The 15,788-nt window shown below is 47.2% G+C and overlaps 1 protein-coding gene across 3 annotated transcripts in view; it reads right to left on the bottom strand.

Annotated features, from left to right (window-relative positions):
- The window catches only part of PIGG (phosphatidylinositol glycan anchor biosynthesis class G (EMM blood group)), a 137,984-nt gene that overhangs the window by 91,312 nt on the left and 30,884 nt on the right, over positions 1-15,788 (bottom strand). For all 3 annotated transcript variants that reach the window (XM_068233895.1, XM_068233896.1, XM_068233897.1), the window contains 2 exons: positions 3,059-3,268; positions 1,639-1,827 (listed from right to left, as the gene is read on the bottom strand). In XM_068233895.1, coding sequence (XP_068089996.1) covers positions 1,639-1,827; positions 3,059-3,268 — 399 coding nt within the window. The remainder of the gene's footprint in view (positions 1-1,638; positions 1,828-3,058; positions 3,269-15,788) is intronic.

The following is a 15,788-nucleotide window of genomic DNA, read 5'->3' as shown; positions in this document are numbered from 1 at the left end:
AGCCCTTAATGTTCGGTTCCTACTGGTGCCGGATCACATGCAGCCAGCGGGAAGGGACAGTGTAGCGTCCACCCAGATGGCCTGCTGTGGTTCAGCTGGATCCCGGGGCAGATGCGTTACCACCAGGCCCATTTCTAGGGCCGTGCGGCCGCTTAAGGAGTTGTGGGTGCTGTAATGGAGGGGGGAGCCGCAGCCCGACCTCTCCCACCCTTCCTCTCCGCGGGCCGCCCTCCGTGCTCTCCCCTCCGAGTGTGACTGCAGGCCAGGGAAGGGAAGCGCTGTGTACAGAGCGCAACTCACCTCCCTGGTTCCAATCGCCGCCGGTCTCCTCTTCTCTTCATAGCCGCTGATACACATGCTGCTTCCTGTTTAGCTGGAAGCAGCGTGTGTATCAGCGGCTGTGAGGAGAAGACAGAGGAGGAGACCGGCGGCGATTGGAACCAGGTAGGTGAGTTGCGCTCTGTACACATCGCTTCCCTTCCCTGCAGTCACACTCGGAGGGGGGAGCACGGAGGGCGGCCCGCGGAGAGGAAGGGAGGGAGAGGTCAGGCTGCCCTCCCCGCGGCTGACTCCCCCCTCCATACTGGGGGGCAGCTACCTCTCTAACCTATACTGGGGGGCACCTACCTAATCTAACCACACTGGAGGGGGCACCTACCTAATCTAACCTATACTGGGGGGCACCTACCTAATCTAACCTATACTGGGGGGCACCTACCTAATCTAACCTATACTGGGGGGCACCTACCTAATCTAACCACACTGGGGGGCACCTACCTAATCTAACCTATACTGGGGGGCATCTTCCTAATCTAACCTATACTGGAGGGCCCCTACCTATCTAACCTGTATTGGGGGCACCTACCTACCCAGCCTATACTGGTGGCAACTATACTGGCTACCTATATTGGAGGCACCTACCTAACTAACCTATACTGGGGGCACCTACCTATCTAATCTAGGCTTAGGGCAACTATTCTGACTCCCTATATTAGAGGCACCCACCTAGCTAACCTGTACTGGGGGCACCTACCTATCTAACCTATACCGGGGGCACCTGCCTATCTAACCTATACTGGGGGCAACTATACCGGCTACCTATACTGGAGGCACCTACCTGGGTAACCTATACTGGGGGCAACTATACTGGGGCACCTATGCCTGGCTACCTATACTATGCCTGGCTACCTATACTGGGGGGACCTATAGCTGGCTACCTATACTGAGTGCAACTAGACCTGGCTAACCTATACTGCGGGCATGTATACCTGGCTCCGCGGGGGGGGGGGGGGTTAACACTCTCGCCCTGGGTGCATTTTAGCCTGGAAACTGCCCTGGTTACCACCATAGGCTATAAGGTGAACGCATCCACCTGCCCGGGATTATCGCAGAAGGCACAGAAGTGCTTACCGCAATGGAGACCATGTATACGTTGCAGAGTGGCAAGTGTGCCCAGCTCCTATATTTAAATTAGGAACCATTCACTGGCAGTTATGCGATGAGCGGAGAACATACAAAAAAAAAAAAAGTCCATTCTCAGCTCAAGTGGGTACAGAGCTATAAAACAAATTTCAGTTTTCTTGCTAGTCCTCTCCAACAATACTTAAATAGAATAAGATAGAAAAACATTGATCTCACCTTTGACAAGAGAGCAGAGTGAATTTTTCTCAATACATTGTCCATTTCAGAAAGCTTTGGCCCAATCAACGGACTATGTGGACCAGTCATATGTCCAATGTGATCTAAGCCAAGATAGTGGAGTATTAACATATCCCAGTCACTCCTGTTTAAAACATCATCTAAATGTCTGGTGACATTGTTGTCAACCTAGAGGAAAAAATAAAACATCTAGTACACAAATTTATATCACCTGAATTAAACATAACCTAAGTATATGATACAAAAAATGAGTTCATTTGGGGGCTGTGTCTCTTTCTCTATCTTATGCTGACATCAGTCAGCGGTGTATGGGCAGCAAGAAAAGTAGAGATCAGCAGCACCACGAAGATGTATTTAAGCTCTTTATTGCATAAAGATAAAGCCCAGGGACAGCGACAGACGCTGCTTCGGAGGTGAACTCCTTCCACAAGCTGTATAGGAGTGAGCCTATACAGCTTGAGGAAGGAGTTCACCTCCAAAACAGCGTCTGTCGATGTCCCTGGGCTTTATCTTTATGTAATAAAGAGCTTAAATACATATTTGTGGGGATGCTGATCACTACTTCTCATGCTTTGGGAGCTGCTGGACCACAGCGCCATATCAGCTTAGCACACGTATACCCTCACCAGGGTGCCTTTCGACTATGGTGTAACATGTGTATGGGCAGCCAACAGATCTCCCAATCAGATTTGATCAAAGAGAAATCTGCCTCTTGGTCGATCTGCCCATACACTCCTAAAATAATGGGCACCTTAATGCTGTAAGCGCAAGCTACCTAGCCTGGTTGTTTGTTCTTCTTTGGCAATTTCAAAGTAACATGGTTTCTCAGTGTGTGTATTGCTACCTACAAGCATACAGTTTTTTGTTTTTCACTCGACTGAAAACAACCACACTAGGCAACAAATTCAATAACACACTGTAGGCATGTTAAAAACTCACCTGACTTCACATGCTTAGCAAAAGTGGGGTGAAGTGTGTGTGTGTTCTAGCAAAGTAGAGAGTAGGGTGTGGCATGTTGTGGGCAGAAGGGGTCCAACCACTGCATCCAGGTAAGACCCAGGCAACTGGTCAGAATGTCCTGGAATGTGACACCAGCACGCCACACTAATGCATTTGTGGCAACTGATAGCAGTTGGGACAGTCAGTGCGCAGTGTGAGGATATATTTTATTTTAGAAAATTCAAAGCAGTGGGAAAGCTTGGAAATTGTGTATAAACAATTAGGACACTTTTACAGCAGCTGCATTTTTCCTATGCCTGAGAGTTCTTGGCAAGCACAAGCTTCATGAGGTGTACATACATAAAACAACTTGAGAAACGAGTTTGCACATATATAATTCTGCATTTTTTCATCCTAAAACACCGGCATAGATACATCTGATTTAAACCTGCCAGCATACCTCTGTAAAATCTGAAACAAAGAATGATGATGTTCCATCGTACTCCACAAAATGTTTAGGGAATAGTCTTATCCAGGTATCATCGCCATAGAAAATTAATCTTTTTCCTGACTGCTTCGCTTGCCATAGGAGATTGTCTTCTTGTAGTTCTTGCGAGTTTAGGTTCATAACAATATCAATAAACCCAGGTATGCTGCCAGTCATCAGGGCCTGTAGATACAGAACTTCTTTATAGAAAGACACTCAAATATCAAATCACAAGGGTCAAGTGAAAAACAAGTACACTAGTCCAACAAAAAAGGGCAATTCATTTAATATGGGAATTAGGTATATAAATTAGAGTGGTAAACCCTAAGGCCCCATTTACACTTAATCAGTTAGTACACTTTTTTTTTTTCTTCTCCATAGCAGTGCATTGTGAAAAAGATTTCAGTTAAAACGCGCTAAGTGTGAAAGGTGCCATAGGAAAACATGGACATTACTTTGAAAATCAGTTATCCTTTCAGTTATAACAGAGCAACTGATTAAGTGTAAGGCAACTGATTAAGCGTCGGTGGCTTCTGCGCATGTGCAAGACCGCGCTGCTTGTGTTCCCCTCGCTGGGAAAGTTATGCACAGGCTCAGATTGATCCTGGCGACGGGAGTGTGACTGCAATCAGGGCAGCCGCACACATGGTTGGTGGCTGCTGCGGAGGGGACCCCAGGAGAGTGACGAAGAGTGGAGCTGCGGGAAAGGACTCATAGGCTTCTAGGGGCTGAAAGAAGCCCAAGGTAAGTAAATCTGATTTTCTTTAATTCGCCTCATGCATCCTTTAAGGCTCGTACACACGTCCAACAAAATGCACGGCCAACTCTACGACATGATCTACCCCAGGACAAACCGTTGACATGACTTGTATTTTCCGCTCACCAATCAGCTAAATTACCCACTCATTTGCATACTGTGCATGCATGCGTAATGGACTGCACGACATGACCTCATTCGAAATAAGTGCACGTCCCACAAATGACTTGTGCACACGTGGTCAACAGCAAAATATCATCCCAATGTGAGTTGATTACCCAGATGGATCGGACAAACGGCCCGTTATCAGTTGCTCGTCTAGTCGTTTGCCACACGTACACACATGCCTGATTGTTGTCAAACAGACCAAAATCAGACTTCATTTGGTTGGATTTGTTAGATGTGTGTATGAGCCTTAAGGCCCATACACACGTCTGATTTTTAAACGATGGGTCGTTTGGACGTCCCGTCGTTCAGTCGTCCGGATGTCAAATCAGGCGTGTGTACAGTCCGTCGTTCGGCTGATAAGACTGGTGTTGAGCGATCCGCCAGGCGGATCGCTCAAGACCAGTCTTATCACGCCTGATTTGACGTCCGGACGACTGAACGACGGGACGTCCAAACGACCCGTCGTTTAAAAAAATCAGACGTGTGTGGGCCTTTAACATTCCCTCCTCTCCAGATTCCATCAGATTGTGCCAGAAGTGACTTAAAGAGAATCTGTATTGTTAAAATTGCACAAAAGTAAACATACCAGTGCGTTAGGGGACATCTCCTATTACCCTCTGTCACAATTTCGCCGCTCCCTGCCGCATTAAAAGTGGTTAAAAACAGTTTTAAAAAGTTTGTTTATAAACAAACAAAATGGCCACCAAAACAGGAAGTAGGTTGATGTACAGTATGTCCACACATAGAAATTACATCCATACACAAGCAGGCTGTATACACCCTTCCTTTTGAATCTCAAGAGATCATTTGTGTGTTTCTTTCCCCCTGCATCTCTCATGCACTGAAGTTTCAGGCTGCTCTTTTCTTCCTGCAAACAGCTTTGCCCTTGTCTGAATTTCCTCAGTATGTGAAAGCCCAGCCAGCTCAGAGGAAGATTTATCCAGCTTGTAAAAGATGAGAGAATAGAGAACCTGCCCTAATCTAAATAATACACAGGCAGTGTGCATAGAGGGGCCTGGAAGGGGGAGTTCATAGCAGAACCACAACACTGAAGAACTTGGCAGCCTTCCAGACACAGGCTGACAAGTCTGACAGGGGAAAGATACATTGATTTATTACAGAGACTGTGATAGCAGAAAGTGCTGCAGTAAGCCAGAACACATTAGAATAGCTTTTGGAACTTGTAGGATGATAAAAAACAGGATGCAATTTTTGTTACGGAGTCTCTTTAAAGAGAATCTGTATTGTTAAAATCGCACAAAAGTAAACATACCAGTGCGTTAAGGGACATCTCCTATTCCCCTCTGTCGCAATGTTGCCGATCCCCATCGCATTAAAAGTAGTCAAAAACAGTTTTAAAAAGTTTGTTTATAAACAAACAAAATGGCCACCAAAACAGGAAGTAGGTTGACGTACAGTATGTCCACACATAGAAAATACATCCATACACAAGCAGGCTGTACACAGCCTTCCTTTTGAATCTCAAGAGATCATTTGTGTGTTTCTTTCCTCCTGCAGCTCTCATCCACTGAAGAGTGACAGGCTGATTGTTTCTTCCTGCAGACAGCTCTGCCCGGTGTCTGTAATTCCTCAGTATGTGAATCCTTTCACATCAGAGGAGGATTTATCCATCCTGTAAAAGATAAGAGAGCAGAGATGCTGCTGGCTTATGTAAATAACACACTCGGGAGTATGCATAGAGGGGGCCTGGAGGGGGGCGTGCATAGCAGATCCACAACACTGAAGAGTTGGCAGCCTTCCAGACACAGGGTGACAAGTCCGACAGGGGAAAGATAAGATGATTTATTACAGAGACGGTGATAGTAGAAAGTGCTGCAGTAAGCCAGAGCACATTAGAATAGGTTTAGGAACTTGTAGGATGGTAGAAAACAGGATGACATTTTTGTTACAGAGTCTCTTTAAGTGTGAGATGGAAAAGATTGAGGCTCACAGCATGATGAAGACAAAACCAATAAGAAGGAAAATAAATAGTGGATGATACGAACCAAAAAGCATGATGAAGTTCCTGCATTTGAAGAGTAATATTGCCTGGGAAATTCATGAGGAGATGATGGCAGTTTATGGAATCAATTGCCTATCTTATGACACTATTGTGAGGTAGAAAGAGATGTCCAAAGTGGTCACATGTTCCTCAGAGATGAGCCAAGACCTGGAAGACCACCATTGATGGATGATGTGGCCACACAGTAAAGAAAGTAGACTGTTTAATCCCGAAAGACAGACGAACAACCATCCCAATGATAATGAATGAAACAGGCCCCAGGCATGATAGTGTGTGGAAAATTATTCATAACTAACTGCACGTCTAAGGTGTCTGCACGCTGGGTTCCACGTTTACCAACCCATTTCCAAAAAAACATGGCGTGAACTTTCAAGACAGATGCTGATGGAGGTGGAACAGGATGAAGAGGATTTTTTGGGTCAGGCACTATAAGCCTTTAAATGCAAGAACGAATCACGCTACAAGCCTCCATCTTTTACATCTTACACTTTAGTCAATTCTGGCACAATCTGTAAACGAAACAAAGGATATTATGAGCCGATTTTTCAACATCATGCACTTAGAAACCAATGATGACACGGACAAAATGTAATCAATATAGCATAACTTCTGTGTGTGTGTATATACACAGTGCATGAGGAAAGTATTCACAGAGCATCACTTTTTCCTCATTTTGTTGTTACAGCCTTACTCCAAAATTGATTTTTTTTTTCCCTCTCAGAATTCTACACACTGGCAAATGTATTACAAATAAAAAAATAAATAAATTTAAGAACATGTACAAAAGTATTCACAGCCTTTGCTATAAAGCTCAAAATGGTACTCAGGTGCTTTCTGTTTCCCTTGATCATCCTTGAGCTGTTTCTGCAGCTTAACCACTGGAGGGCCGTGGGCTTTACCCCCCTTAAGGACCAGACCCTTTTTTTCCATGCAGACCACTGCAGCTTTCACGGTTTATTGCTCGCTCATACAACCTACCACCTAAATGAATTTTGGCTCCTTTTCTTGTCACTAATAAAGCTTTCTTTTGGTGCTATTTGATTGCTGCTGCGATTTTTACTTTTTATTATATTCATCAAAAAAGACATGAATTTTGGCAAAAAAAACGATTTTTTTAACTTTCTGTGCTGACATTTTTCAAAAAAAGTAAAATTTCTGTATACATGCAGCACGAAAAATGTGGACAAACATGTTTTTGATTAAAAAAAAAAACATTCAGCCTATATTTATAGGTTTGGTTAAAAGTTATAGCGTTTACAAACTATGGTGCAAAAAGTGAATTTTCCCATTTTCAAGCATCTATGACTTTTCTGACCCCCTGTTATGTTTCATGAGGGGCTAGAATTCCAGGATAGTATAAATACCCCCCAAATGACCCCATTTTGGAAAGAAGACATCCCAAAGTATTCACTGAGAGGCATAGTGAGTTCATAGAAGATATTTTTTGTCACAAGTTAGCGGAAAATGACAGTTTGTGACAAGAAAAAAATAAAATTCCATTTCTGCTAACTTATGACAAAAAAAAAAATGAGATCTGCCACGGACTCACCATGCCCCTCTCTAAATACCTTGAAGTGTCTACTTTCCAAAATGGGGTCATTTGTGGGGTGTGTTTACTGTCCTGGCATTTTGGGGGGTGCTAATTTGTAAGCACCCCTGTAAAGCCTAAAAGTGCTCATTGGACTTTGGACCCCTTAGTGCACTTAGGATGTAAAAAAGTGCCATACATGTGGTAACGCCGTACTCAAGAGAAGTAGTATAATGTGTTTTGGGGTGTATTTTTACACATACCCATGCTGGGTGGGAGAAATATCTCTATAAATGACAATGGTTTGATATTTTCTACACACAATTGTCCATTAACAGAGAGATTTCTCCCACTCAGCATGAGTATGTGTAAAAATACACCCCAAAACACATTATACTACTTTTCCTGAGTACGGCGGTACCACATGTGACACTTTTTTGCAGCCTAGTTGCGCTAAGGGGCCCAACGTCCTATTCACAGGTCATTTTGAGGCATTTGTTTTCTAGACTACTCCTCACGGTTTAGGGCCCCTAAAATGCCAGGGCAGTATAGGAACCCCACAAGTGACCCCATTTTAGAAAGAAGACACCCCAAGATATTCTGTTGGTGTATGGCGAGTTCATAGAAGATTTTATTTTTTGTCACTATGGTAGGTTGTATAGGGGTCTAATCTGATAGGTAGCAGTGACAGGGGGTGATTGATGGGTAATTAGTGGGTGTTTAGGGTAGAGAACAGATGTAAACACTGCACTTGGGAGGTGATCTGACGTCGGATCTGCGGGCGATCTATTGGTGTGGGTGGGTGATCAGATTTCCCGCAAGGGGCAGGTTAGGGGCTGATTGATGGGTGGCAGTGACAGGGGGTGATTGACAGGTGATCAGGGGGATAGATGCATACAGTACACGGGGGGGGGGGGGGTGATCAGGAGGGAGCAGGGCGCAGTGTAGGGAGTAAAAAAAAAAAAATAGCGTTGACAGATAGTGACAGGGAGTGATTGATGGGTGATTAGGGGGATGATTGGGTGCAAACAGTGGTCTGGGGGGTGGGCAGGGGGGGGGGTCTGAGGGCGATCAGGGGGCAGGGGGAAATCAGTGTGCTTGGGTGCAGACTAGGGTGGCTGCAGCCTGCCCTGGTGGTCCCTCGGACACTGGGACCACCAGAGCAGGAGGCAGCCTGTATAATACACTTTGTATGCATTACAAAGTGTATTATACACTTTGTATGCGGCGATCCGGGTGCTAGTACCCCCCGGCGCTTCCGAACGGCCGGCGAGTTACAGCGCGAGGGGGGGCGGAGCCAGTCCCCAGCGGAGGATCGCGTCACGGATGACGCGATCGCTCCGCCCATGCCCCTACAAGGACTGCCGCCTCTGGGCATGAGCTGGTCCTTGCGGGATCCACTTCCCGGCCGCCCCTGTGCAGTGGGCGGTCGGTAAGTGGTTAAAGAGAACCCGAGGTGGGATTTTATTATGCTAGTGGGGCACAGAGGCTGGTTGTGCACACTAACACCAGCCTCTGTTGCCCCATGGTGTGCCTCAAAGACCCCCCTGCGCGCCGCTATACCCCCGCAGTGCTGGCGACACACAGCGTGTCGCCAGCACAATGTTTATCTAAGCGCTGTCTGTCAGCGCCGCTCCCCCGCCTCCTCCGTATCGGCCCTACCCGCCGCGTCACTTCCCTTTAAAGGGAACCAGAGATGATCTAAAGAAGAGATGTTATACATACCTGGGGCTTCCTCCTGCGCCATATGCACGTATCGCTCCCATGCCGCCGTCCACCGCTGCCCGCAACTACGAGAACCGGCTTCCGTCACTGACGTCATCGGAGCCAGGCTATGCAGGAGAAGTGCGCCCTCTACGTATCTCTCCAGAGGCTGCTGCAGAGATATACGCAAAGAGCACACTGAGGGCCGGGACGACACAGAGGCCAGAGAGGCTCCGGCCTCTGAGCGGCAGGTCATCAGGTCAGGATGGGGCGCTTTCAAAGGCATTCCAATCCTCAGGCAGTCCAGAAAAAAAAGGTATTTTTTTCCACAGTCCTGAGAGACACAGCTAAGGGGCGAAGATAAAAAGCTCTTTGCACAGTTGTTCTAAAGACTGCACCTAATAAGGAGTCATACATTAGTAAGTTAGTAATTAGATTAGTAAGATTGGTAGACAGTTCCTTTGTTTTTTTTCACTCTTCTTCACTGACTTCTGTCAGTTATGTCATCCAGCTGCTCCCCCAGGAAGCCGCCCAGTCAAACATGGCTGGCTGATAGAGAATGGAATTCTAATGGAGAAAGGTAAGTGTGGTGTGTGTGACAGAGAGCAGCCCTGCGCCCATTCCTCCACCCTGAACCTGTGCTCTGGAAGTCAGGGAGACAGGCTGTAAAGGCTTCTGTACTTCCCCCTACCCTCCTCCACTCCTAGTACTGAAAAGGACCTGAACTTACAGAAATGACACTGCAGTGTCCTAATGCTGCCATGCTAGAGTAAAGGCAGCCATACATCTAGTGACGATGGGCATATTTCACCAATAGACAAATCTCTCTCTTATCCAATCTGATTAGAGAGAGATCTGTCAGATGGCCATATACCTAAGACCGAATCCCCATTGAATTTAGCATGACATCTCTTGGGTATCAGAGGAGTCCCCAGCTTCTGCTGCATCCGCCGCCGCCTCCTAGTGTATAAATGTGCCCCCAGTGTGTATTTATACATACAGCGGTGGATGGCGGCGTGGGAGCGATCCGTGTGTATGGGGCAGGAGGAAGCCCCAGGTATGTATAAAATCTTTTCTTTAGATCATCTCTGGTTCTCTTTAAAGGATACCGGAGGTGACATGTGACATGATGAGTTAGACATGTGTATTTATAGTGCCTAGCACACAAATAACTATGCAGCATACCTTTTTTCCTTTCTCTGCCTGAAAGAGTTCAACTTCAGGTATGTAAGTGGCTGACTCAGTCCTGACTTAGACAGGAAGTGATTACAGTGTGACCCTCACCGATAAGAAATCTCAACTATAAAACACTTTCCTAGCAGAAAATGGCTTCTGAGAGCAGGAAAGAGATAAAAAGGGTCAATAGTTCATAGATGTTAGCTGTGGCATACTTCAATGAATATGTCATTGCGCTAAAAAAAAATGAAACAGTAAAAACTAAAAAAGTAGATTTAAATATAAAATAAAACTGTGGAATATCATAAAAAGTCATTTTTAGGAGAAGCAAGATAGATATAATCATTTATTTCATTTGTTTATTTTCGCCTCGGGGGTCTGTCCACCTGTCATAAATTCAGTTGATTGGACATGATTTGGAAAGGCAGATACCTGTCTATATAAAGGTCCCAGAGTTGACAGTTCATGTCAGAGCACAAATCAATCATGAAGTAGATAGACAGGATTATCTCAAGTTACAAATCTGGGGAAGGTTACAGAAAAATGTATTCTGCTTTGAAGGTCACAATGAGCACAGTTGGCCTTCATCATCTGTAAGTGAAAGAAGTTAAAAAAAAAAAAAAAAAAGAAGAAGGACTTTTCCCAGGGCTGTGGAGTCGGTACAAAAATTATCCAACTCCCTAGTTTCTGATTCCACCAACTCTGGCTTCTCTAATTTGCATATAACAATCTTATTGATTGAAAGTATGCAACATAAAAGGCATTTCATAGCTGCCAAAGCTTAATAATTGTAAAATTATATTAACCTCCTTGCCGGTTCAATTCCTCCGGCAAGGAGGCAGCGCAGGAGGTTTTAGTGTTTTGGTTTTTTTTTAAATCATGTAGCGAGCCTAGGGCTCGCTACATGATAGCCGCTGAGCGGCGGCATCCCCCCACCCACTCCGATTGCCTTCGGCGATCAGAGTATGCAGGAAATCCCGTTCAGAACGGGATTTCCTGCAGGACTTCCCCGGTCGCCATGGCGACCGGGCGGGATGACGTCACCGACGTCATGGACGTCATAGGGAATCCCGATCCGCCCCTCAACGCTGCCTGGCACTGATTGGCCAGGCAGCGCAGGGGTCTGGGGCGGAGCGACTCGGCGCAGCGGATTGCGGCGGATCGGAAGTTACAAGCAGCTAGCAAAGTGCTAGCTGCTTGTAACAAAAAAAAAATATGCAAATCGGCCCAGCGGGGCCTGAGAAATCCTCCTGCGCAGGTTACCCCGAACTGAGTTCGGGATAACCGGCAAGGAGGTTAAGATGGCATCTGCTTTTGGGAACAAAAGCTCCTGGCTAGGAAGCTGACACTACCGTCTGCCCTCTTGACCTGTCACTGCCAATGTGAGTGTCCCAGAATGTTGTCCGTGTAAGATTCACTGGAGCCACATATCAGCTGGGTTCCAACGTGTAGCCCTGCCACCTTGTAGAGAAAAACCTCTAAAATGAGGGCCATTTTCTGCAAGGAAGCAGAGCTATGCACCTGAACCAGTGAATCTTATCTTTCAGTGAATCTTATGGAACAGTCAGTGTTTTGGGACAGTCTAACTTTAGGGCTCAGATACACGATAAGCGATTTTCTGACCATTTTTAGGTGATCAGCGCTTTCTGAGTGAAAAAACCCCCCGCCAAAAAAACCTGCTCCTATTCACTTGCATTAAATTCGCGTAAAAATCACTGCGATTGTGTAAAATCACGATTAAGAAAAATGTTACGTGATTTTAATGCAAGCGAATGAGAGCGATTTTTTAAAAAGGTTCAGAAAAGCGCTTATAGTGTGTCTGAGCAGTGGCTCAAAATGGAATTCTGAACTTACCTGGGGCTTCCTCCAGCCCCTGGTAGCCCGTGAGTTCCCTCTGTGTCCTCTCTGTGCTCCCGCTGGCGGCTCCATATAATGCCTGGAGTCGTGTGCAACTGCACATGTGCGGTCCTTCTGTGCACCAGTATCGATATCGAGCACATAACTGTGAGCGTTCTGCGCAAGTGCAGTTCGCAAAAGACTGAACTGCGCTTGTGAAGAATGCTCATGGCGATGGGCGCGTGATAGATTCAGCCACGTTGCACATGCACAGTCGCGCAGAATTCTCTGCTCTCATGAGACAAAACGTTTGAACTCTTTGGTGTGAATGTCTGGCATCACGTTTGGAGGAAACCAGGCACAGCTCGTCACCAGGCCAATACCATCCCTACAATGAAGCATGGTGGTGGTAGCATTATACTGTGGGAAAGTTTTTCAGCAACGGGAACTGGGAAACTAGTCGGGTTAAAGGGAAAGATGACTGCAGCACTGTGCAGAGACAGCCTAAGTGAAAACTTGCTCCAGAGTGCTCTTGAACTCAGACTGGGGTGACGATTCATCTTTCAGCAGGACAACCACCCTTATGCTGGGCATACACGTTTATTCCCGCTAAATAGAGCCGCTGGCTCGATTCCCGGATTGCCTGGATTGATTCCCGCTCGTCCCCGCGGGCGCCTGGATCGATTCCTGCTCATCTCCGCGGGCGCTTCTCATCTTCTGCTCGTTTTCTTCTATTGTCCTGCCCATGGTATCGAGCATGGAATCTATCCGGCAGGTGATCGGGCACGTTGGATTTTATCAGCGGCCCCCATCAGCAGCTCGATTCAGCAGAAATAAACGTACCGTGTATTCCCAGCATAAGCATACAGCCAAGATAAAGGAGTGGCTTCAGGACAACTCTGTGAATGTCCTTGAGTAGCCCAGCAAGAGCAGAGACTTGAATCAGATTGAACATCTCTGGAGAGATCTTAAAATGGCTTAGCACCAATGCTGTATTTCGCGCTGTATAAGATGCTCCGGAATATAAGACGCACCCAGGTTTAGAGGGCAAAAAAAAAATACTACACCTGGTGCGTCCATATTCCAGGAGCGTCTTGTACATGTCCTTCTGTGTGTCCTCATGTGCCCCCCATATCCTCATGTGTCCTTCTGTGTGTCCTCCTGTGCCCCCATGTGTCCTCCTGTGCCCCCATGTGTCCTCCTGTGCCTCCCATGCCTCCCATGTGTCCTCCTGTGCCTCCCATGTGTCCTCCTGTGCCTCCCATGTGTCCTCCTGTGTGTCCTAATGTGCCCCCCATGTGTCCTTCTGTGCCCCCCATGTGTCCTGTGTCCTCATGTGCCCCCCCACGTGTCCTGTGCCCCCCATGTGCCTCCACGTGTACTTCTGTGCCCCCCCCCCCCCCCCGTGTCCTCCTGTGTGTCCTCATGTGCGCTCCTGTGCCCCTATATGTCCTCCTGTGCCCCCCATGTGTCCTGTGTGCCCTAATGTGCCCCCATATGTGTGCTCCTGTGCCCCCCATATGTCCTCATTTGCCCATGTGTCCTGTGTGCCCTAATGTGCCCCCATATGTGTGCTCCTGTGCCGCCCATATGTCCTCCTGTGCCCCCCATTTGTCCTCTCCCCCCCCCCCCCAGCCTTCCTCCCTCCCGGATGGAAGTGTCAATAGCGGCGGCAACTTACCTTTGGCAGGCTCCTGCGCTGATCCAAGATCATTGCGCTGCCCCCCGCTAGCCTCCTCTGCCTCCCCCCTGCTTATCTGGCCCCCCCGGGTATAGGAATAAGTATCGGTAGCTTACCTCCGCAGTGCGCCCGCAATGACTGCAGACGTCCGTCTTCCAGGCACTTCTCGCTCTAGTGACCGGCTTTGAACTGCGCGTCATCAGTTCAAGCCGGTCACTAGAGCGAGAAGTGCCTGGAAGACTGCCGTCTGCAGTCATCGCGGGCGCACTGCGGAGGTAAGCTACCGATACTTATTCCTACACCCGGGGGGGGCAGAGGAGGCTAGCGGGGGGCAGCGTAATGATCTAGGATCAGCGCAGGAGCCTGCCAAAGGTAAGTTGCCGCCACTATTGACACTTCTATCCGGGGGGGCCCAGGAGACTCGGGCAGGCATGGGGAAGGCAGGCAGGGAATCCCCAACATGGCGGCGGGTCGGAACGGCGGGCATTAAGTTGGGAATTCCCTGCCTTTGTGTCTTGTACGGCGACAAATACGGTATATATATCTCCTTTACCTGTTGAACCTGTGATTTGGAAAGAGTGGAGGCCATTTTCACATCCTCAATGCTGACTTGTGGTACAACACTCACACCCACCATAACCGGAGCGGTCTCTCTCTCTTTCCAGAGCTTCAACAAATTTACATGATAAAGTTGATAGGGTTTCCATCTCCCTGGCTGATGTACCTTGTAGTTCACTTCCCTCACTTTTTCAATGATCTTGTAGAAACCTTGCCACCTGGCCAAGAATTTACTCTCCACGTTAGGGATCAATATCGCCATTCTGTCCCCCACCTGAAACTGCCTGATTTTTGCAGAGCGGTTGTATACTCGACTCTGCGCTTATTGGTCTGCCAGTAGGTGTTCCTTGACAAGGGGCATCACCTTGGCAATGCGTTCTTGCAACTGGGAAGCATGTTCCACCACACTTTTGTGGGGACTGGACTCACTTTCCCAGGTTTCTTTTACTAAGTCAAGCAACCCTCGAGGTCTGCGCCCATATACCAGTTCAAATGGTGGAAAACCTGTGGAGGCCTGAGTTAACTCCCGAACAGCAAACATCAATGCAGGCAATAAACAATCCCAATCTTTTCCGTCCCTTTGAACAACTCTTTTTAGCATCATTTTTAGGGTCTTATTAAACCGCTCAACCAGCACATTTGTCTGGGGGTGATAAACAGAGGTTCTCATCTGCAACAGTTTACACACATCCGTCCGAGTGAACATATTAAATAATTCTCGGGCGATAGCTTTGGTTGTAGGTTTTCTTAAAGGAAAGGCTTCCGGGTAGCGAGTAGAATAGTCGAGTATTACCAGAATATATTGGTGCCCCCTGGCAGACTTTACCAATGGCCCCACTATATCCATGGCAATGCGCTTAAATGGATTATCTATTATTGGCAAGGGTACCAAAGGGTTTCGAAAATGGGACACTGGCACGGTTAACTGACAGGTGGGGCAAGAAGCGCAATAATTCTTTACTTCGGCCTTTAACCCAGGCCAATAAAACCTGTCAGTTATCCGCGCCTCCGTCTTCTCGGCCCCCAGGTGACCTCCCCATCAGTGTTGCCAACTCATCCCTTTAATTACTGACACATATGAATTATACAGGTTTTGTGGCTAGCTAGATGCAGTTAAGGCACTGATTAGGTGCAAATAGCCCCAAAACCTGTGTAACTTAGATGTGTCAGTAATTAAAGGGATGAGTTGGTAACACTGCTCCCAATGCTTCATTGTGAGCCAAGTCTAGTACCATCCTCCGAAATGCTTGAGGCACTAGCAGCTGCTCAACA

The sequence above is a fragment of the Hyperolius riggenbachi genome, chromosome 1 (assembly GCF_040937935.1).
Source record: "Hyperolius riggenbachi isolate aHypRig1 chromosome 1, aHypRig1.pri, whole genome shotgun sequence".
NCBI lineage: Eukaryota > Metazoa > Chordata > Amphibia > Anura > Hyperoliidae > Hyperolius > Hyperolius riggenbachi.
The sequence above is the reverse complement of the archived record's forward strand: the minus strand, read 5'-3'. Positions and strand labels throughout refer to the sequence as shown.